The 22,177-nt window shown below is 37.9% G+C and overlaps 1 protein-coding gene across 6 annotated transcripts; it reads left to right on the top strand.

The window, feature by feature from the left end:
* The first annotated feature begins 2,178 nt into the window (after positions 1-2,178).
* Positions 2,179-21,251, top strand: LOC148867494 (2-oxoglutarate (2OG) and Fe(II)-dependent oxygenase superfamily protein). 6 transcript variants are annotated; one of them, XM_088974393.1, is made up of 6 exons: positions 2,179-2,651; positions 3,173-3,204; positions 5,530-5,736; positions 16,660-16,749; positions 16,852-16,976; positions 17,963-18,200. In XM_088974393.1, exons 1-6 carry the CDS (start codon positions 2,426-2,428, stop codon positions 17,967-17,969), a joined length of 687 nt encoding a protein of 228 aa, XP_088830519.1. In that variant the 5' UTR covers positions 2,179-2,425; the 3' UTR covers positions 17,970-18,200. The 6 variants fall into 6 exon arrangements, with proteins under 6 accessions (XP_088830519.1, XP_088830518.1, XP_088830515.1 ...); XM_088974392.1 differs by lacking the exon at positions 17,963-18,200 and adding an exon at positions 17,205-17,302; XM_088974389.1 differs by lacking the exon at positions 17,963-18,200 and adding an exon at positions 20,979-21,251 and having other exon boundaries at positions 16,660-16,976.
* The last annotated feature ends 926 nt before the right edge of the window (positions 21,252-22,177 follow it).

The raw sequence follows: 22,177 nt of genomic DNA, 5'->3' as shown, positions 1-22,177 counted from the left end.
TTGTTTCTGTATAGAAGTCTTGTTGGGAGCATCCATTATATCACCTTTATTCACCTGGATGTGGCTTATGTTATGAATGAGTTCACATCCGCACCCCACAATGTCCCACAGTGCATCCCCGCCGTGTATTAAGAATATCTCTCAATGATAATATCAGACCTGATGATGTCATCATCAGGAGATGTTCCCAATACAAGGTGGAGATGCACTGTGGGATGTTGTGGGGTGCAGACCTGAACTCGCCATGAACAGGGTGACTCAGTTGATGCATTGTCCTACTATCTCTCATATGGCAGTAGCCAAGTGCATCTACACTATCTTAAAGGCACTCTCACTTTTGGCCTTCATTTTTGGAAGTTCACCTCTCTTCATCATGTGGTTTACTCCGACTTAGATTGGGTTGGGTGTTTAGAGATCATAAGTCAATGGGGGATTTTGGCCTCTTTCCAGGCAACAATTTAATATCTTGGAGTAGTAAGAAACAATCCTCAGTGATTCACTCCAGCATTGAAATGAAGTTCAGAGAGCTTGCCACTATGATTGTTGAGTTTATTTGGGTTTAATAATTGCTTTATGACCCTCGGCCGGGGTGCGATAATGTTGGAGCACTTTTCTTGGCTCATAATTCAATTTTCCATGCTCGCACCAAGGATGTTTAGGTATACTTCCTTGTGTGATTGCAAATAAAGTTCTTGATGTTTGTTGTATGTCAAATAATCAACAATTGCCCATATAAGCATGACATTATAAGCACATTTAAAGCAATTGAAAAAAAAAGATTAATATCCACTTTTTATTATTGTCAAAATATTTATCAAAATTTTAATCCGGTTCCCGCTCGATGTATCCACCAAATCCCTTCCATCAGCTCGTTTTCGGTTGCTTAGGTACAAGCTTTACGTCATTGATCGGCATTTACTTGTGGGAGTATTAAGGATACGCGTGTGAATGACTAATTCATTGGCTGTGTCATCAGTGTTTCAACCTTTTATGCCCTTTATATTTATGTAATTGTTATGATAAGTTGTAACCTCACATGTAACGTGTTAATCCCATATTCTAAAACTCTATAAATATAGTTATGTACCCGAGTATTATACACGGTGAATGCATATATTTCAATCCTAAGATTATATTCTTATACAATTTAATATTTATAAAAGTTTTAAAATTGATTCAGAATTGGAACCATTTTGGTCACCAGTTTTTAGGTTAATGATTCAACATCTTGGTTTTAATGAACAGTTTGTTCCAATTTTAAAAAAATAAAAAATAAAAAGGTAAAAAACTATTGAATAGGTCGAATGAATCAATGGTTCGACCACCTAAGTCAGTGGGTCATTGACAAAATTAACAGCTTTTGGCTAAGGACTGGGTTAAGGATGAAATAGAACCGGTTACCTGGACAGTTTTCATGATGAAAGGTCTGACCGTCCGGATTAACAACAATTAAAAAACATTGATATTTATAATTTTTATTAAGGTTTATATTATAAATAACAAAGTTTCAGGCTGTAATTATTATATCTAGTTATAGATGTCAAGTATAAGCACGTCAGATCCAATTCTCCTAATTGGTTCACTTTTGGATTTATATTATTGATATTGGTCCAACCTATCATGAACCAGACCCGACCCATTGACAACTCTAGATTAATGGGTGGGGACAGAGCGTAATGCACATGAGGCCCACTAACCTTATTCACCTCATGGTCCCCACCTCCATGTTAGGAGACGCTGAAAAAGAAAAAAAGCCTACAAAAACGTTACATAGCAGAGATAAACATCACAATATCAAATAAACATGTATTAAAAACATCTCCCATGAATAACAAATATAAGGACGGACGGAAGATGTTTCCAATACAAAGTGGGATGGGGCTGTGAGGTGCATTCTGTGAGAATAGGTTTAGACTCGTTGAATGAGGAATTTGGGTCTATTCCTCACAAGACCTCACAGCCACATCTCATCTGCATTGAGAACATCTCCGCATGAACAATAAATATAATTACAGGAGATGTTTGCATCTCCCACCGTGAGGCCAAAACATGCTGTGAGGTCGATGAGAGGCAAAGATTTGGACTCTTTAAGGAGGGGTAAAAGTGTATTTTACTAAATATGTTAAACACAATGGTTGGACAGTATATTTAAGTCAATCTATGTTTTAAATCAACGGTAGTTTGGGGTTAAAAAAATGTAAACCTGCACATACTTGTTAGTATACGGGGTGGGCATTTTGAAGTCTTTTGATTTTCAGCGCCATTGCATTTGTAAAAATTGTTTGGTGGCCGTGTGCTCCCTCCAGCTGGGCCTCGGCGTTTCGGCCCGAGCTTGTGAAAGAGTGGGGAAAGCAAGGGCTATTTCTTGCCTCGTGGCTCGCGCGTATTTTTTCCCTCCTTGTTTCGCGGACTCAGAGCGCTGCAAATGGAAGACCAGAAGCAAATTTTAGAAGAAGTATTTGGCGAATCTTCAGATAGCGAAGGTGAAGGAGAACAGCAGTCAGGAGACTCCTTCGACGAGGAACAATCAGTGAACCAGAACGAGAAAAGTCCTATTTGGGAACGAATTGAAGAGATTAGTGGGCTATGGTTGTATAGAGACTTCCTCTCTCTTGAGCGCCAATCTTCGCTGCTGTCTGCAATCGAAAAAGGTTCCCCATCAAGCTCTCTTTTCTCCATTTTCATGTTTAGTTACTTGTTATCCAGTTCATTTCTATGTACTGTCTCTTTGTGTAGTCGTGTGGTACTATGCTTTTGTGCCCTTCCATCTATCTTATGCTTATTTGGATTGGCTTGGACTCACAAATCAATGAATGTTTCATTGTTATTCTCAGCTCTCAGGTCATTTTTTTGAGAGGATATGCTATTTGAAATATTGGACGTACTGTCCCAATTCCCAAACACTCATGGACGTTATCGTGTTTTTCTTTTCCTGTAAACTTATTATACACCCAACTCGGAAAACAGGAAAGATCTGCAGTCTTTGTTTGGAATGTTATTGCTCTAAGAAATATCAACTATATGTCGAACCACATGTTCGGTGTACTTATTCCTCATTTATCGTTTTAAGTTACATAGGTTTTAGTTTTGAAGTGAATCAAAGGAGTATGAGTTCATGGGTTGGTTTGAAATGCCAAATTCTAACATAGTTAGCTATCTTATGTATTTGCAGAAGGATGGTTCACTGAAGCTTCCCATAATCAGGTAATATTTTCTCTTTTTATGCTTATATAGTGCACATTTTTCTTGTGAGACTGTCCTTTGACAGTCTATTATAATATTATCTATGTTCACTGACCGAGATTTCTACAATAATTATAATACCACAAACAAGTGCAAGGGACATGCATTTTGTTTTTCCATCTTTTTGATCTTCATTCAATGACTTGATTTATATCCATGCATATCTACTGACTCAGTTATGACAACATAAGTTAAGAGACAAGACTGCATTACAGGCTTCCTAATTCAGTGATATAGTAATATAGTTTAGCAAATCCCTTAGATGTCTCAATTTGGAAATAAACCACTCCAGTTGCCAAAACATACAAGTATTGTCATTTCTTTAAAATGACTTTTGGTCATGCCATATGAAGGTCTAATCACCCACTATCTTATTATCCTTAACCAACCACTACTGTTGGGCCTCAAGGAGCTTATTCTTGTGGAGGATTCCAAATAGAAAAACGTTAGGTGGTTGAAATTTAATTATTTAGCAAATTTATCCTTCTGTCCTTTGGTTCTTCATTTATATGTACACCAAAGAGAAATTACCAACCATACATGCTATTTTTTGTTTCCTTGAGGGTTAACATGATTCTATTTTATGACATATTGTTGCTTATGGGATGCACTTCTATGTGGCTACATTTAACTAGCTATAATCTAGACTTTATTCATTCTCCTCTTCCCTCATCCCCAATACACAATTTCACTAAATATTGAACTAGTAAGGACTTGAAACTGAGTTAATTGGACTGACACAACCTCTGTAATTCATGATATAAAATGAGAGCTGTATATCTTCTGAAGTTGTTTGTGTTCTTAAACATCATATATCCTACTGCCTTTTGTCAATTTGATGAGTGTTTTAAAAGTGCAAGCCCAAAGAAAAGCACAAGAGCCTTCTAGTGTGAGGCACAAGGCAAGGCGTGTGCCTTTTTGAGGCATGGTGCAATTTTTTGAAAAATATCTTTTAAAAGTAGTGACACATTAAAAAATGCGAACCTTAATTCCAGAAGAAACAAAATGTTTTAAAAAGCCTATTGGCTCAAATTGAAATGCATAACCATAACATATAAAACCCATTCAAAGTGAAAATGTGGAAGCGAAGGCAAACATTTGTGGATTTTAGTTGTACCTAAGTGATTCAAGCACTAACATTTGGTGGGGTGTGGAACCCAATCTGCCCTTCCAAGACAAACTTTCTTGTTTGGGTTTTGACTCTAAACAAGGGTCTCTCAAGAGTCAACTTGGATAGGAGAGGGCTGCTGGCTGCATATCCCTGATCTGAACTGTGGCTTGTGTGGACTAGCACCAGAGACAATTGACCACATTTTTATCCACTGCCACATTGCTTTGAAGATTTGGGTTCACTTTCTTAAAGCTGCAGGGGTTGACTGGGTCATGCCTAGCTCTGTCAAGGACTCGTTTTACTGCTGGAAGCTGTCTGGCCTGAAAAGAAGGGGAAAGCTGATCTGGAGCACCATACCTGCGGCTATTCTTGTGACCATTTGGTCTGAGAGAAACAGTTGCATTTTCTGTAACAAAGCAAGAAACTTAGATGATTTGATACAGATATCTGTTTGTAAGCTTGCATCTTGGTTGTCAGTTAGACCTGAGCTTAAGCATCAAAATGTATTTCAGATGCTTTACTCTCAGTCAGTTTGGAGTCTGTAACGAGTTTTCCCCTCTTTCTTCAGTGAGGTGTATTGGCGGGAAGTTGTTGTAAGGCTTGTAACCTTTACTTTTTTAATCAATAAATTCTTACTTACCTTCCAAAAAAAAAAATCAAGCACTAACGATTCAAGAACGTGAAACTTACAGTCTATGCGTAGAGGCCACTTGAGATCCTTTTTGCAAGAACTAAGTTTCATGTATTTGATTTTTTTTTTTTTTGTTTATTCTAAAAGTAATAAACCATGACTTAGTGTACACACATCAATAAAAGGTAATTTAGAAGTTGATCAACCATTATAAAGTTGTAAAACACATAGGATCTACAAAAAAAAGGCATATTTAAATAAGGTGCATATCTGGGTTGAGGCGCAAGGTGCACCCGATGCAGTAGGCTTGTGACTTTCAAAAGGGGCTGTGCTTGGATTCAAGGGAGGATTTTAACCCATCAAGTCATTGATCAAATTATAAGAAAAATCATTACAACTAGGGACACATGTATTTTGGCATGTGAGTTTTTCATTCCATGTTGTAGAGCAGGTTGTCATTACTGCTTGATGTGCTTAACAGATTAATTCTTTTAGTTTTTTTTTTTATTTTAAATTAACTGTGCTTAATCTGCTTTACCTGTAGGCTATGAGGTTTGGAGATCTTCCTGCATGGGCAATTGAGCTTTCTGAATCTATTCGTAAAGCAGTTTGGTTTTGTGATATTTCTGAGTGTGGAGATTCATCAACTTGTGATCAGGATAAGGAAGAAGTTTGCCCTTTGCCATCAGATCTATTGTGGAGAGAGCCCCTCTTTGATCAACTAATTGTAAATGTATACCAGCCAGGTGAGGTGCGCATTACCTACTCTATGATGAATTGATGACAACAATGACGTTGACAATCTGAATGCTCCACAGATACCTCTTATATGTTATGTGGTTATATACTTATATCTACAATGTTGTATTACTAATAAAGAACTACAATTGTGTCACTGATCAAAAAAGAATTAGAATTTTGTCCATAGTAGAAAAACTGGATTACAACTCTATATATTACCACCCTTAGCAACAATTTTAACCTTACATGGAGAAAAAGTCCAAACCATGTGCATATCTTAAATCATGGAAATCTTTCTTGGTAAATGTCCAAAAAACCAGCTTCCTCTTGATCTTCCCTATCATGACAAAGTTGATCTGACGTCTGACCAGCCATGAAGGACCAGAGATAAAAAGTTCATAGGGATGAATTCATTCCTATTAAACAGAATGATAAAATGGATCATGATCACATGTGAGAAGGAAATGAGAGATTAGCTCCTCCTCTACACAAGGAATGTCTGGATGAGGTGACTGATGGTTTGTATGTTGTCTATATTTCTATCTATATAAAGAATGTGATTTATTTTTTATGGAGCAACAAAATTACCCTTGAACAAACAAATTTTGCTTCGGGCCCAGGGCTTTGCCCCCTCGCTTTGCTCACTCGTCTCCGGTCCAACAGCACCCCCCTTTTACTAGTTTTTGTTTTTCATCATTTACATTTATAAATTATATTGTATTAAAAAATCTAATATATATATATTAACTAAAGCAATTTTTTTTTATCAGCAAAGGAGAATTTTATTTGAAATTAGAGTTACAACTTTGTGTATGGGATTAGAGCTCCCACACTATTACATATTTCTGTCCCTCTTTACATTGCAGCCCAAAACAATTGTTGTCTCAAAGCCCCTTTTTTAGCAAGATAATCAGCTAGCCCATTTGCACTCCTTCTAACCCAATTGAATTCAGCCTTTACCTCCCTTGCGACCTTTTCCACTTCCCTTATCACTTGTTTGAAAGTCCACGGAGTAGTTCTATTGTTTTTAGCTCAAGAGATGATCACCTTGGAGTCCCCTTCAACCTCAATATGCCTCATTCATAGTTGCTTAGCTATCTTCAGTCCTTGTAGCAATGCCATTAACTCAGTTTTTAGAGAGCTGCCCATGCCAATAGGTCCAAAGAACAATGCTAATATTCTCCTTTCAGAATTTCTGGTTACTCCCCGATACCTGATAGTCATGGATTTCCAAAAAAGCTTCCATCAAAATTCAATTTAATTCTGTTACCATCTAGAGGTTCCCATTCCATCCTTACTCTCTCTTTCACTCTTGAAGATTGTGCTACTTCTGTCCAAGATCTTATGATGTCTATGACTGAGAAATCTTGAAAGATGTGCAAAAATCTTACCCAATGAGCTACTCTAGCTTTAATTGTTTCGATTACCTCCTTCATTGTTCTACTCTTGTCCAAGAATATTCTGTTATTCCTTTCTTCCCAAATCACCCAACAAATAGCTGCCTTTGTAGCTTTCCACATAGCCTTCCCTATTTTCTTTGGTTTCCTCAAAAAGTCTCGGTTGAAAAGTCCTCCCACATCGTAAGTAAAGCTATTTTTACCGTACTGTTACACAATTTAAACCATTCAAAATACCCTCTTTGGCACCAGAAGCAGCAGCCACCTGAGCTAAAGTCCTGATAGATTCCAGGCCTATATCTTGATCCTTGCATTTTTTACTTTCCAATCTGCCCAAAACTTTTGAGGAGCTTAGAGTTTGTTTGCCTTTTTTTTTTTTGATCAGAAACGATAACTTTCATTAGAGATAAATTAACTTGAAATACAGAATTCAACCCTTATTAGAAAAGGTTGATCCAATAAACATCAAACATTACAGCACTGCCCAAAAAAGACTCTCCCTTGCAGTCCCTTGTTTTGCTAGGGCGTCAGCAAAACCATTTGCTGGTCTCCTTACCCACTTTAACCAAACACCCACCTCCCTTGTTATGCTAAGAATTTCCCTTATCAGCTGTCTATATTGCCAAATTTCCAGCTGCCCTGATTGCATCCACCCAATTACCAATTTGAGCCTCCCTCTATCTCAATTTACTGTAGCCCCAATTGTTTGGCCAGTTTTACACCTTGATGTAGTGCCAAGATTTCCGCTCTTAAGGAATCTCCAACTCCTATTGGACCTGAAAACAAAGTCATTTTCTTGCCTTCATTATCTCTGAAAACACCTCCTATACCAGATGGGCCTGGATTACCTATAGAGCTTCCATCAAAGTTCAGTTTCACCCTTTGTTGTGCCGGTGGGGACCAAACTTCCTGTAATATAGCTTTGGAAGTAGTAGTAGATGCCACAATACCCCAACTTCTATAAATGTCTTCAACTGATAAATCCTTAAAAAGATCACAAGATTTCAACCAATGGATAACCTTAGTAGTTATTCCTTCTACAACCTCTTCCTTTGTTCTACATCTGCCTTTAAAGATCCTATTGTTTCTTTCCTCCCACACTGACCACAGTACAACAACTCTAGTGGCTCTCCACATAATCCTTCCACGAACCGTTGGTTGCCTGTAAAAAGTTGGATCAAAGAGGTTCACCACGCTTGAGGAGGGAGTCCACCTTAAAAAGTTTGTTTGCCTATTTGTATGAAATTTTTAACTTTCTCTAGATTCCCCAACCCCACGCTGCCAAGCAAGAACTATTCTTCTACCCTCTCATCTCCTTCCTGTTGAGCCTCCCTCCATAGATAGGGGTGAGCATTATCCGGTCAAAACCGAAAAACTGAACCAGAAACTTTGGTTTTGGTTTTTTCGGTTCGGTAATTTCGGTTTTTGGTTCATTCAGTTTGGTTATTTTGTTTTTTGGTTAATTCGGTTCGGTTATTTCAGTTTCAGTTACGTTTTTTGAATTATAAATTTGGTTAACCAAAAAAAAACTGAATTAACTGAACTTTTCTATATAACATGTAATATATAATATATAATATAATGAAATTTGATTTCTATATATATATATATGTAAAGAACACTGATGTGGACCCCACAGTGTTCGTATGGCATCAATATTTCTGTTAGATATGATAGTGTTAGTTGCTAGTTATTTCAACTTTATTATAAGTCATTTCTTATTCTATTTGCCATGTAAGCAATAAGGGCAATTCGGCCCTTTTACAGTTAGCCAATAGTTATAAATACTAAGAGAGGGTTGGCAGAAATTATGACCTACTCTCTCTCTTTTCTGAAACTCTCTTCGTGTACTTCTTTTCTTCCTCTCCTCTTCTTCTCTTCAATTTTTCATCCTTCTTTTTTTTTTTTAATTCAAGACTGATTGTAGTCTAGATTGACTATTTGGTATCAGAGCCGACCTAGGAGCTCTTATGCTAGTCTGATTAGGCCGACTACATGAGAACCACCTAGGTTTGGAAGTTTTTCAACAAGGAAGGAGGATTGGCTAATTCTTGGAGGTTATTGGTAGTGTGCGGCTGCTACTAAAGAGATTGTAGAAGTCTGGGAGAGTTCCAACAGTCAGGAGGAATCAGAAGAAGCTTCGGATCCTCAAGATTAGGGTTTCGCATCAACCAGAAGGTGGCGGCCAGAGATTTTTTAATAAAGTAAGCCATTTCTTGTGATTCTATTCAAAAAAGATAATCTTGGTTTAGTCTGAGAGGTGCAGCTTCAGAATTTTTGTGTTTTCTTTAGGGTTTTGAGAGAAAACCCTAAAATTCAGAACTGCTATTTGTTTCAGATCAAAATTTGAACTGGTTTCATTCAGAATTCTGTTTTCTGTGTTCTTTGGAAGAACTAGGCCGGCTGTTATAAGTTGTTTGGGTGATGTTTCTCCTATTACAGTAATTAAGAAGTTTTTTTTTTTATTAATTCTTGATCAAGAATGGAGTTCAAGAGTCAAGGGGAAGGTGTTTTTGTGAATAGCAATTCGGGTAACATGTCTGAGAATACCTTTTAGATTACAACAGTTAAGTTTGATGGATCAAACTACCTAGAATGGGCTCAATCGGCCATGATGGCCATTGGGGATAGGGGAAAACTGAGCTACTTGTTGGGAGATGTGAAAGAACCAACTAAGGAGGACCAAACCTATACCAAATGGGTTTAGGAGAACTATTTGGTTATGATATGGCTGTGCAACTCTATGCAGTCATATATCAGTCGGAACTATTTGTGGGCGAAAACAACTTAGGAAATCTGGGATGTCATGAAAGAGACCTATTCCCAACCCCTTAATGTTGCTAGGGCTTATGAACTGAAATGTGAGGTTAACAACCTTAAGCAAGGAGAGCAACCAGTCTTGGTTTACTTCTCTACACTGAAATCTTTGTGGCATGAAATTGACCACCTAGAAACACTTGAGTGGGAAAGCCAGAAGGATGCACAGACTCATAGAAAGCAGGTTGAGACTAATAGGGTTTTTGAGTTTCTAGCTGGTCTAAATCCTGAGTATGATATTGTGAGACAACAACAACTGACAAGAGACCGTGTGACCCTATCACAAGCCTACTCTTTAGTGCATAGTGAAGAGACTAGGAGAAAGGTTATGATGCAGCATCAACCCTTCCCACCAGCCTTGGCAGCAGTCAAGTTCGAGGGTGATACAGAGAGGGATATAAAGAAGGAAGACAAGTAGGATCTAGTATGTAAACATTGCAAGAAACCCAAGCATACTAAAGACACCTGTTGGAAGCTGCACCCTCATTTAGTCTTAGCAAAACTCAGGAACAAAAGGGGTAATGCTAATATGGCTGTTAATACTGATTGTGCCTCCTCACCGGACACAAAAGGCACACCCCTAGACACCCTAGCTGCTGTCCGGGCTGCCCTGACTCAGTTGGAAAAGGAAGTTGGCAATTCAACTCAATCATCTCAGCCACCATCAGCTCCCACATCAGCTTTTGCTCATTCAGGTACTCGGGCCTCAACTTATCATGCTTCAGCTCCAGGTAGCACTGAACATTGTTGGGTAATAGACTCAGGTGCATCTGACCATATGACTGGCTTGCCATCACTGTTCACTACCTATCATTTATCTTCTGGCAGAGATAAGGTGTCCATTGCTGATGGTTCCCTTGCTCCCATTTCTGGCAAGGGAGACATCAAGTTGTCTAATGCCATATCCTTATCTTCAGTTTTGCATGTTTCTAAGCATAATACTAATTTGCTTTCAATGAGTAGCATTACAAAACATCAGAATTGTTCAGTAACCTTTTTCCTTGACCGGTGTGTTTTTTAGGACTTGGAAACAAGGAAGGTGATTGGGACTGGCTGTGAGAAGAATGTGATCTATCTGCTTGGAGAGAGTTCACATTGGGAAGATAGTGAAGATAGGAAATCTTTTGTTTCTCAGTCTGTTAGCCAGGTTATGCTTTGGCATAATCGGTTGGGTCATTTATCTTTTCGGTCTTTGAAGAGTTTGTTTCTTGATTTATTTGAGTCTGTTCAGATGTCCAATTTGAGATGTGAGAGTTGTGAGCTTGCAAAGCGTTGTAGAACATCTTATTCATTGAGTAATAAAAAAAGTAATAATCCTTTTGATATTGTGCATACCGATGTTTGGGGTCCTTATCACATCATTGCTATGGGGGGTAAAGATATTTCTTGTTGTTTATTGATGACTATACCTGGTTTTCTTGGGTTTACCTTATGTGTTATCGAGATGAGGTTCATACTTTGACCCAGATCTTTCATCAGATGATTTTAACCCAATTTGGGGTTAAAATCAAAATCTTCAGATCCCGATAATGCGAAAGAATACTTTGCTAACCAATTAGCCTCCTATTTGCTTGACCATGGGATTATCCACCAAAGTACTTGTCCTCATACATTACAACAGAATGGGGTTGCTGAGAGGAAGAATAGGCACATATTGGAGGTGGCCAAAAGCATCATGTTTAACTCCAATATGTGCCTATTCATTTATGGGGAGATGCTACTTTTACAGCAGTGTATCTCATTAACCGAATTCCTTCACGGGTTCTTGACATGAAGCCTCCATTTACCCTCCTATACCCTGATAAAGATGTGTTTACTGTTCCCCTTAAAACCTTTGGTTGTACTTGCTTTGTTCAGATTCTTGGACCTCATCATTCCAAATTTGATCCTAAGGCCTCCAAATGTATTTTTCTCAGTTACGCACAAACTCAAAAGGGATATTGCTGCTATGAACCCACTTCTGGGAAAAGATTTGTCTCTATGAATGTTACTTTGTTCGAGGATGTACCCTATTATCCTAGGGTTTCTCCTCAGGGGGAGAGTAGTGAGTGTGGGGTTAACTCATCAGAAGTTCCTTTACCTGTTCAATTGAGTGATGAGGGATGTAATGGGGAGGGTGTCAGAGGTGCTGGGATTTGAGTCTATCACAAGCGGTGGAGGCAGGTTGATTTCGGTCATCAGCAGTCCAGGCCAACCCCAGTTCCTTCTGTGGATCCAGATCCAGGTACTACAGTTCCTTTATTGGATCCGGGTTCCACTGAGATACCTTCCACTGTTGATCCCTTACCTCCTTTGGATGACCTTGACCTCCCCATTGCAGTCCGTAAAGGCAAACGACGTTGCACCACATCCACAACCCACTGCATTTTCCAATTCTTGTCCTATGATCACTTGTCCCCCTCTTACAGGTCCTTCATCACATCTATTACTGATATTCCTATCCTCAGAATAGTGCAAGAGGCCTTGTCAGTTCCTAAGTGGAAAGATGCAATGAAGGTTGAAATGGATGCTCTTTTGAGGATTAACACTTGGGAACTAGTTGACCAGCCTAAAGGGAAGAAACTGGTTGGATGTAGATGGGTATTTACTGTGAAACATAATGCTAATGGTTCCATTGAAAGGTATAAGGCTCGGTTAGTTGCAAAGGGATTTACTTAGACTTATGGTATAGACTACTTGGAGACTTTTGCTCCAGTAGCAAAGATGACCACTATTAGAGTTTTATTGTCCCTTGCAGCCAGTTACTCTTGGCCCTTGTTCCAGATGGATGTCAAAAATGCCTTCCTCAATGGAGACTTGCAAGAAGAAGTGTACATGTAGTTGCCTCTTGGATTTTATGATGCAGACACAGGAAAGAAGGTTTGTCAGTTGAATAAAGCTTTGTATGGACTAAAACAGTCCCCAAGAGCTTGGTTTGATAGATTCAGACAAGCCCTTGAAAGGTTCAGCTATGTACAGGCCCAGTCAGACCATACATTGTTCATTAAGAGAGTGGACTCTTCCTTGACCTTGCTTGCTGTATACGTGGATGATATTGTAGTGATAGGGAATGATGATGGTGAGATTGAGTCTCTCAAATAACTCCATCAAGAATTTGAGGTGAAAGATCTGTGAGAGCTACGATACTTCTTGGGTATTGAGGTAGCTAGATCTAAACATGGGATTTTTGTTTCCCAAAGAAAGTATGTTCTAGATTTGTTGGAAGAAACTGGAAAGTTAGGTGTTAAGCCTACAGATACACCTATTGAACAGAATCACAAGACCAATGCAGAGGGTGGAGAGCCACTTGAAGATATAGCTATGTTCTAGCGGTTAGTTGGAAAACTCCTCTATCTTTGTCTCAAACGACCGGACATCAGTTATGCGGTCTGCGTTGTCAGTCAGTATGTGCACTCTCCTAGGACTACTCACTTACTTGTAGTTGAGAGGATATTAGCATATTTGAAGAGGTGCCCAGGTAGAGGTATACTATTCAAGAATAATAATCACATGAAGATAGAGGTTTATACAGATGCTGATTGGGCTAGGAGTATTGATGATAGAAGGTATACCTTTAGGAGGTAACCTGGTCTCCTGGAGGAGTAAGAAGCAAAGTGTTGTTTCTCGTTCTAGTGCAGAAGTTGAATACAGGTCCATGGCTAATGGTGTGGCTGAAATCACTATTTGAGGAGTTGGGTATTGTTTATGAGAGACCCTTAATGCTGTATTGTGATAATCAGGCTGCTATTAATATAGCTCATAATCCGGTACAGCATGACAAAACTAAGTATATTGAAGTAGACCGACATTTTGTTAGGGAAAGGGTTTCATCTCAAGAAGTGTGTCTTCCGTATTATCACCTCTAGCATGCAGCTTGCAGATCTTCTCACCAAGGCTGTTCCAAGGAAGAAGTTAGAGGTAGATCTATGCAAGTTGGGAATGACAAATATCTATTCCCAACTTGAGGAGTGTAAAGAACACTGATGTGGTCCCCAGTGTTCGTATGGCAGCAATATTCTGTTAGATATGACAGTGCTAGTTGGTAGTTATTTCAGCTTTATTGTTAGTTATTTCTTATTCTATTTGCCATGTAAGCAATAAGGGCAATTCAGCCCTTTTACAGTTAGCCAATAGTTATAAATACTAAGAGAGGGTCGGCAGAAATTATGACCTACTCTCTCTCTTTTCTGAAACTCTCTTCGTGTACTTCTTTTCTTCCTCTCTTCTCTTGTTCTTCTCTTCAAATTTTCATCCTTTTTTCTTTTTTATTCAAGACTGATTGTAGTCTAGGTTGGATACTATATATATATATAATATAATATATATATTATTGAAATTCGGTTTTAACTGAAATAACCTAAAACCGAACAGAAAATTCCAGTTCCGGTTTTGGTTCGGTTTTCATTTTTTAATCCAGTTTTTAAAATTTCAGTTTATTCAGTTCGGTTTTTAACCAAATAAACCAAACGCTCACCCCTATCCATAGCACAGCTTCAATGTACGAGGGCAACCACCGGCACAAACAGGCCTCCAACACTGATAGTCACCTTTCTGGGTATTTCCTCAGGTTTAACCCCACCCAAAAGGAAAGCTACTGATCTAAGATCTTCCCAAAACTCCCCATCAAGACGAGCACCAGATAATACTGCAATAGAAGCTGCTACCTCATGGTTCCACAGGTGGAAAGGGGGTCCAATCACCCAAACTACCAAACCATCTTCAACAGAAAAAGATTTTGGGTTGGAAGATGGAGACCGTTTAAATAATGTGAACATCCCCAGATCATCTTTTATGGTTAGTGCTTCAACTTCTACCACATTTTAAAGATGATCAAGAACAGCCTTACAACTGCCAAAGGGTGTTAGTATAAAAGTAATCTTCAGCTTCAACTTACCCATCAACAGATCAGCAACCTTTCTCCACTCCACAATTGGCTTCTTGGCTTCAACCACCAGCACAGTATCTCAAAGTTATTTCCTGTAGTTAACAGTCAGAGTTGGATTGCTTTGACTGTGTGCCAGAGCGAAAAAGCCTTGCTTAGGAACCTCATCATACTGATCAGGCTTGACTGATATTTCTTCTTCTTCAAGTGTCTCTCCTTTTCTTAAGTTCTTTTGATTTAAGAAGATCTTCAAAACTTCAGCAATCCCTTTCCATCCTTGGCTATTTTTTCCTTCAAGGAATCACACCATCTGTTTTATTCCTTAAGCAAAAAAGCTCTTAGAGAGCAATGAAGGACCCCTTGGTGTTCCTTTTACAGTCCACTACATACCTTCTTCGTTCTTCCTGTACTTGTAGACCTTTCCTTGCAACTAACCTACATCCCTTTAGTTGCTGCCTTAGACACAAAATCTCTCACCCATTCAAGCATCTATAAGCCTTCCACCAGTACTTTTGCCATCTTCATTTCCCTCATCTTCAGACTTGGTCGTCCCTTAATCCTCAGTTCCTCAAACAAGATATCTTTAGCCATCACCTTCAGAGATTTCCTCCACCTTGTCGTCTCCAAAAAACCTTTTAAGCACTCCATTCTTTCTTTTTTTCACCTCTAATGTAGTTGAATATAAATATAAAGATTGCTATAAAATAAACAAATTGTGCTCTTTAATGTATAAAATATTAGAAGTTATTTTAGTATGATAAACATAGTTATAAACATAAAATAAAATAGAAAATAAAATTTTAAAAAACATAAGGCTCATATCAAAAGAATATATATGTAATAAAAAGAAAATATGTAAGTTGGCTATAAAATAAAATAAATTGTGTACCTAAAATAAAATAAATTGTGTACCTACATACATAAAAATTTAAAAATAATATTTATACTTTGAGGCTTATGCCTCAAACCGCTTTGAGGCTTACACCTCGCCTCTTCAGCACCCAATCACTTCACCTCCGCCTTTAGCCTTTTAAAGTCTTGAATAAGACCAATCAACAGATGAACACTCCAACTTTTTCATAAAAAAGTTCTAGCATTCCTTCCTTCCCATAACTCCATAAAAATGAGATCGTAGGTGGCATATTAGCTTCCCATATCCAATACCACTGGAAAATCTATGTGCAATAGTAGAATCTGGGCTGACAAGTGTGAGAATGTAGGTTTGAGTTTGAGAGTGAAGGGACCACTTTGTAAAAAAATAAAAAGGGCTAGGCCTGTATTTGCTCCACCCTTCCCAAGATCCTAGATGGCCTCTGGACCAATGGCCTTTCATCAAATGCCAAGGAAAAAAATGAACCCAGGCTTCATGCTAGAACTGTGTAAAAGGACTTCGCAGAGAAACAACCATCCAACCCTACTTTCCTAACTCTTGTATCCTGTCCAAGGCACAAAGAGGTTCTCTGAAGGCAAACTAAGAATTCAATTAGTAAATTTATTTCCCAATCTACTACATGATGCCAGAAGCAAGACGCCCAAATCATCTGCCCATTTGCTCTGCCATGAATAAATACTAATTAGAAATTTAAAATTATAGTAGAAATATAAAATTTGAGGAAAAAAATCTGGAAAATCCGTGTTCCTCCCAATTTATTGAATGTGTCCTTTCTTACAATGAGTTTTCGGAATGTTTTCTTGCTGACTTAGCAGCATCATCAGTATACTACAGCAGTGTTGTGTGCAGTGAATAGTGTTGCCTGTTGGCAGTTGGAATGGTGTCCCAAATATTAGCATGACTAATTTGACTAATTTGAGGTGTCCTTGTAATATTGGGAAACTAAGATACTTTGAATTTATGCAGGGAATATGTGGACATGTGGACCTCATGCGTTTTGAAGATGGGATTGCCATTGTCTCTCTTGAATCAGCGTGTGTGATGCACTTTACACGAGTTAAGAGTGAAGCTAGCAACATTGGATATGATGGGAAAGAAGATACTCTTATGGTGAAGATCCCTGTTTATCTGACCCCAGGATCTCTGGTTATCATGCAGGGAGAAGCTCGCTACCTTTGGAAGCATGAGATAAACCGCAAGTCGGGGTTTCAGATCTGGGAAGGGCAAGAGATCTGTCAGAAGAAGAGAACGTCAATTACATTGAGGAAGCTCTGCCATGCCAAGTAAGCCTCTTTATGCGCCAAGTAGATGACATTTAGTGCATTGCTTGTATCAGTGTGTAAGCCTTAGGGTCTGGTTACAATATTGCTTTTCCCACCTTTTCTCTTCAAATATGTGTTTATTTTTGGCGGCTCGTTTTTACTCATAATGCTGGGTTCATGCAAATACAACTCAATTGAAAATAATGTTTTGGCTGAGGCTGATTACATGTTACATACATCAATGCACAGAAAAGAAAAGGTAAGAGAAAGAAAGGAAAAAATGCTCCTTTTACTGTCTTATGTGGATCATCAATCATGCGAATAGATCTTACATAACTTCGCTCTAAGGTGTGTCCTTTGGTCCATTTAGTTATTATTTATAAATTTATTTGAGCATAACCCAATGCACGAAATATGCGATGCTATGAGGATCCATAGCTCTTGACATGACTCATTTCTGTACTTGAAGTAGTAGAGGGACTTGTCTCTTGTTAGAATACTGATGATTATTCCACCTTGTTGAAGTGTTTTACCTCGTAATCATAGCCATGTCTATTGTGAACCTATATAGTTCATTTTACCTCACTATCCAATGTATCCAGTCATCCAGTGATAATTTCACTGGGACACAAGAGTGTTCTATGAGGCCATCTGTATAATTTTCCGACTGTATGAAAGGATGCAATACATGCAAGATCAGATTGCTTGTATACCATATTCACGGTCTCCATCACCCATAATCAATCAAATTCCTGCATCTTATTTAAAGTAGTGCTCAAAGTCCAATTGGTAGTTCCTCCTTACTGTTAGAATATGACCGAGAAGGGTTGAGTGCAGGCAGATAAGTATGTGTAGCCAAAGGTTTTAGATGATCTGGCATAAGATGAAAAATTACTTCTATCTTCTATCAAGGTTTCAGTGCAATAGATCCCTGGGATGTGGCAAATAGAAGGCATATATTTTAGCATAATCTTGAATTACTGTTGGAGTCTAATCTTGCTTTCCAGAAAATAGATCCGGATGACTTTCCTCTGAGGAGGTGGCAACTCAATATGTTTCTCTATGTGGCAAGTGCTGAAATAACTTCACACGTAGAAAACTGGAATGGGAAAAATATGCAGTAAATGCTGGGAGAAAAAGATTGTATTAAACAAATATGGAGACAAACTATCTGGTATTTGTATTCTCATGCAGGGGATGGTATTCAATTAATGAAAGCCAGAAACAGAAACAGGTTGAGCAGCATATATTTTTCCTTTAGTTAAGATAGTTTTTTATTACTTAGACCTGAGAGCAATGTTGTAAGACTCAACCGTTTACAAAACCAGAACAGGCTGTCAGGTCATGGGTCAAATGGTCTGACAGCAGGGTCAACCCAGTGACGTATATTTATAAAATATAAAAATATATCCATGTTATGACGTGTATAAGAAAATAAGTTGTGGTCAGATGGTGTGTGTATGTATACATATTTGAATCAATTTTCTAGATATACATATTTATTTGATGAATATCAATAAGTTAAAGAGACAAAAATAGACACAAATACCAATAAATTATAGTGTGTTAATCTATGCAAGGGAGAGAGATCACAGCTTCACAGGTTCAAATCTCATCATTTCCAATTTTATGATCTATAATAAACCAGCGTGACCTGGGTTGGTTGTTAAAACCCGGTTAGTTTTCAACAGTTCCTGGCCGGTTTTCAATGGTTCTCCTGGATTTTGGCAGGGGAACTGTTTTTTCAGAAATTTGATTTGAAAAACTAGTGTTCCAAAAAACTGGAATGGCAACTGGTTTCTGGTTTTCATGGTCCGAACATCCAGTCTTGTCTGGTCGAAGTCTTACAGCATTGTCAGAGAGTTTGATCTAGTAGAGATGGATGGTCCTCTAAGTCTCTGGTATGTATTAAGTCAATGTTTAGGAGTGCTTATGTTAAAAATAATTGCTTAAAAACAAGTATTTATTCAAGCAAGTATATTTGCATTTGGCACCCAACTTTTTTAAATGGTTATTTAAAAAAATAAGCGCTTATTTTATATTGGGTGTTTGGTAGTCTTTTTCTCCAATAAGCACTTAAATAAGCATTTGTGATCAATGTTTTAAAAAATGACCCAGAATTGGAACTGTTTTGGCCACTAGTTTCCAGGTTGACGGTTTGACTATCCAGTTCGAATGAACAACCTGTTTTGACAAAAAAAAAATTAAAATAAAAGGTCAAAAACCGTTGAATGGGTCGAATGAGTTAATGGTTTGACCGCCTGGGTCAATGGGTTGTTGATCGATTCAATGGTTTTTTGTCAAGGATTGGGTTGGGGTAAAATTAAAACGGTTGTTTGGATGGTTCTCGGGCTGAACAGTCCGACTGTTCAGGTCAATGGTGGTTTGAAAACTATGTTGGTGACTATTTTGTTCATTTTTTTTAAAATTTTACAAAAGCACTTTTATGAAAGTATTTTTATAAAAATAGTTTTATAAAAGCACTTATAAAATTATTTTTACAAAAAGCATCTTTACGAAAGTGCTTTAATGTGTTTTTATGAAAACGCATTTTAATGAAAGCACTTTAATAAAAGCATTTTTATGAAAGTATGTTTATTGTATAAGCACTTTAAAAAAGTTAAAAATTTGAGCTTAAAAATGAGTCATTATTTTTAAAACAAGCAATTATTTCAGAGTTAATGGTGTGATCCCAACCCAAATAAGTATTTATTTCAAATAAGCATTAGCACTCCAATTGAAGATCAATTAGGTGTATGAGGCAGCCTCTACGTTCTCCACGTACAGAAGAGGAATCGGAATGTTAGTATTGTTTATTAGAAACATTTTAAAACGATTTGGAGCTCAAATAAATGGGACAAGACTTCGATGATGGATGATGATGAAATGGAGCTTGAAAAGAAATAAGGCAGAAATATAGTAAGACGACTTGGATTACATAACCTTGGTGTGGTTTTTGTCGGGCAAGCTGAGTTTATCCACTTTTTTGTTCCCCTTTCTATTGGAAATAGCCTTTCGAGCCATTTCATTGAAATAATGGAATTGTTGTAATATAGATTTTATATATCTATAGAATATAGAATGAAGAAAGACTTTATCAATCTTTACTTCATATAATTCTCCTCAGACGGCTGAATCTGTGACATGAGATTTTTAACAACAAATTATATGTTTGGCATCGATGCTGCAGATACAGCACAGAAAATGGTGCTGCTGATGTGTAGGTTGGAAGTACCGTTTTCTCAGAAAATGGTCTTTTTTTTTTTTGTTTGAAAATACTGCTGTCAGGTAAGACGTTTCTTGAAGCAACAACGACGTTTTCTATTTGGTACCAATGTTTTAGGAAACGTTTTCAGCACTGGTACCTATTATCCGGTGCCAAGGGTGATTATTTCAGCTCGGCCCGGCCTGGAAATTCCGGGCTTGGGCCTGGGTTTTGTGTTTAGGCCCGGGCCCATATCAGGCTCGAAAATTTTAGGACTAGGCTCGGGCTTAATACTTCAAGCCTGGCCCGGGCCCGACTTGGCCCGCATATATTTAAACTTACACATTTTGTGGATAATGTATACATGCTATTTTACATTATATTATATATTTTATATATAAATTTAACATGACATGTATAATTTATATTATATAATATATAAAATAAAAGTTTATATGCATGTTATGTTATTTAATATAAAATATTATAGATATGTAATGTTTTATATATGAAAGACATTGGCCCAGAATCGGGCCCGGCCCGAGCCTAAGCTATAGTCCTTATCATAAGTGTAAAACCTGGCCCGGCCCGGTTCATGATCACCCCTATCCAATGCCACATCATGTCCCTATTGGTAGCAATGAGCTGCAGTTCTAGGAAACACCAAATTCAACATTGCTCTAAGCCATGTTCTTGATTTCCAAGGTGTGGCTTGGAGCACCATTTTTCCATGAAAAACGTTCCAAACAAAAAGATGTTTCTTAGAGCACTATGTTTTTTCCGATATAATGCTGATGTGTTGCCGTTTTCTGGAATAGGGTGTCGATGCCAAACAGACGCTAAAAATCAAGCAAGTATTCAGCGGTAGAGCTTTACCGTTCTTCTAATTGAGTGGCTGTACTGCATAAACAGTGCTGGAAAAATAAACAAAAAAGAAAGGTTTGCCTTTAGTGTATGATAAGGATAGTGGAGACCGGATATCCTTAAATCATTAATATAAAATATTTGTCTCTACTCTTAACTTTGTAACTTTCTATAACAGTCTGGTTGTTGAGAAGGGATGTAATGAGAAGGAAAATTTTATTTTCTCATTTTGGCTTTTTGATGTTTGATTGCTGAGAAGGGAAAATTATTGTTCATCATCTTCCTTCGAATTCAAACCAGTGGCGTGGACGAGGTGAGTTCCAATCTCCCCCTCATTAGTAAAAGAAGAATGCCCAGAAAAAGATTAACAAATAATAATATATTTATAAATTAATACTTCAGCAGCATGTAGGAAGGGTTTGTCACCTTCAAAGTTGCAGAGGATACAAGGGCGAAGCAAGATCTGGAGTTCTCATTACCTCCAATCTTCACCCCAATGAGAAAACGTATAAAAATAAATTAAGAAAAAAAGTAAAAAGAATAATTGGGACCTGCTTTAACAAATCTGAGGGAAAAGAAACATATCTCATGGGAAAAACTGATATGAGGGAAGAAAACTCTTACCTTGAAGCAGGTTTGAACCTAGAAAAAGGCATAAACACATTGGCATGTTTTAACGGGAAAACAATGTTTTTTAGCCGACGAACGATCATGTTTGTTCAAGGTTCTACAAGCACAAATATAGATCTGTAAAGCATCTTCCTCTATACCACCGGAAACAATGGATTTTAGCTGACGAACAACCATGTTTTCCCGACGGCATGAGAAGATTGATGATGCCAAAAACGTGAAGAATATAGTCGCCTGTATTCTATGGTCATGGATCTGGTCTTATCTTGGCCGGATATCATCGAGAATGCTGTCGGAGACTTGAGGGAGACTGAGAGGATGGCTGCGGAGCTTCAGTCGAAAGTCGCACCATTTCAGCATGACCCCACATCCTTGGTTTTGAGAACCAACATGCCACGGTTTCCCATCCCATCACAGCGAATAAACACGTGAAAATTGAAATCTAATAAAAATATTCTCATCTTCCCATCCTAATCGCAACAACCAAACGTAGCATAAAATTAGCGCCATCACTTCCGGGGGG

This window comes from Nelumbo lutea, chromosome 3 (assembly GCF_056320005.1).
Source record: "Nelumbo lutea isolate HS-2025 chromosome 3, American lotus-T2T, whole genome shotgun sequence".
Lineage (NCBI taxonomy): Eukaryota > Viridiplantae > Streptophyta > Magnoliopsida > Proteales > Nelumbonaceae > Nelumbo > Nelumbo lutea.
The sequence above is the reverse complement of the archived record's forward strand: the minus strand, read 5'-3'. Positions and strand labels throughout refer to the sequence as shown.

What these genes read in the sequence shown, in the direction of transcription:
- LOC148867494 (XM_088974388.1), top strand. Translation starts at nt 2,426, where the DNA reads ATGGAAGACCAGAAGCAAATTTTAGAAGAAGTATTTGGCGAATCTTCA. An exon ending in CTGAAGCTTCCCATAATCAG is followed by an intron (nt 3,205 to 5,529) that starts GTAATATTTTCT and finishes CTTTACCTGTAG; the next exon opens with GCTATGAGGTTTGGAGATCT. An exon ending in AGGAAGCTCTGCCATGCCAA is followed by an intron (nt 16,977 to 17,204) that starts GTAAGCCTCTTT and finishes ATCAATGCACAG; the next exon opens with AAAAGAAAAGGTAAGAGAAA.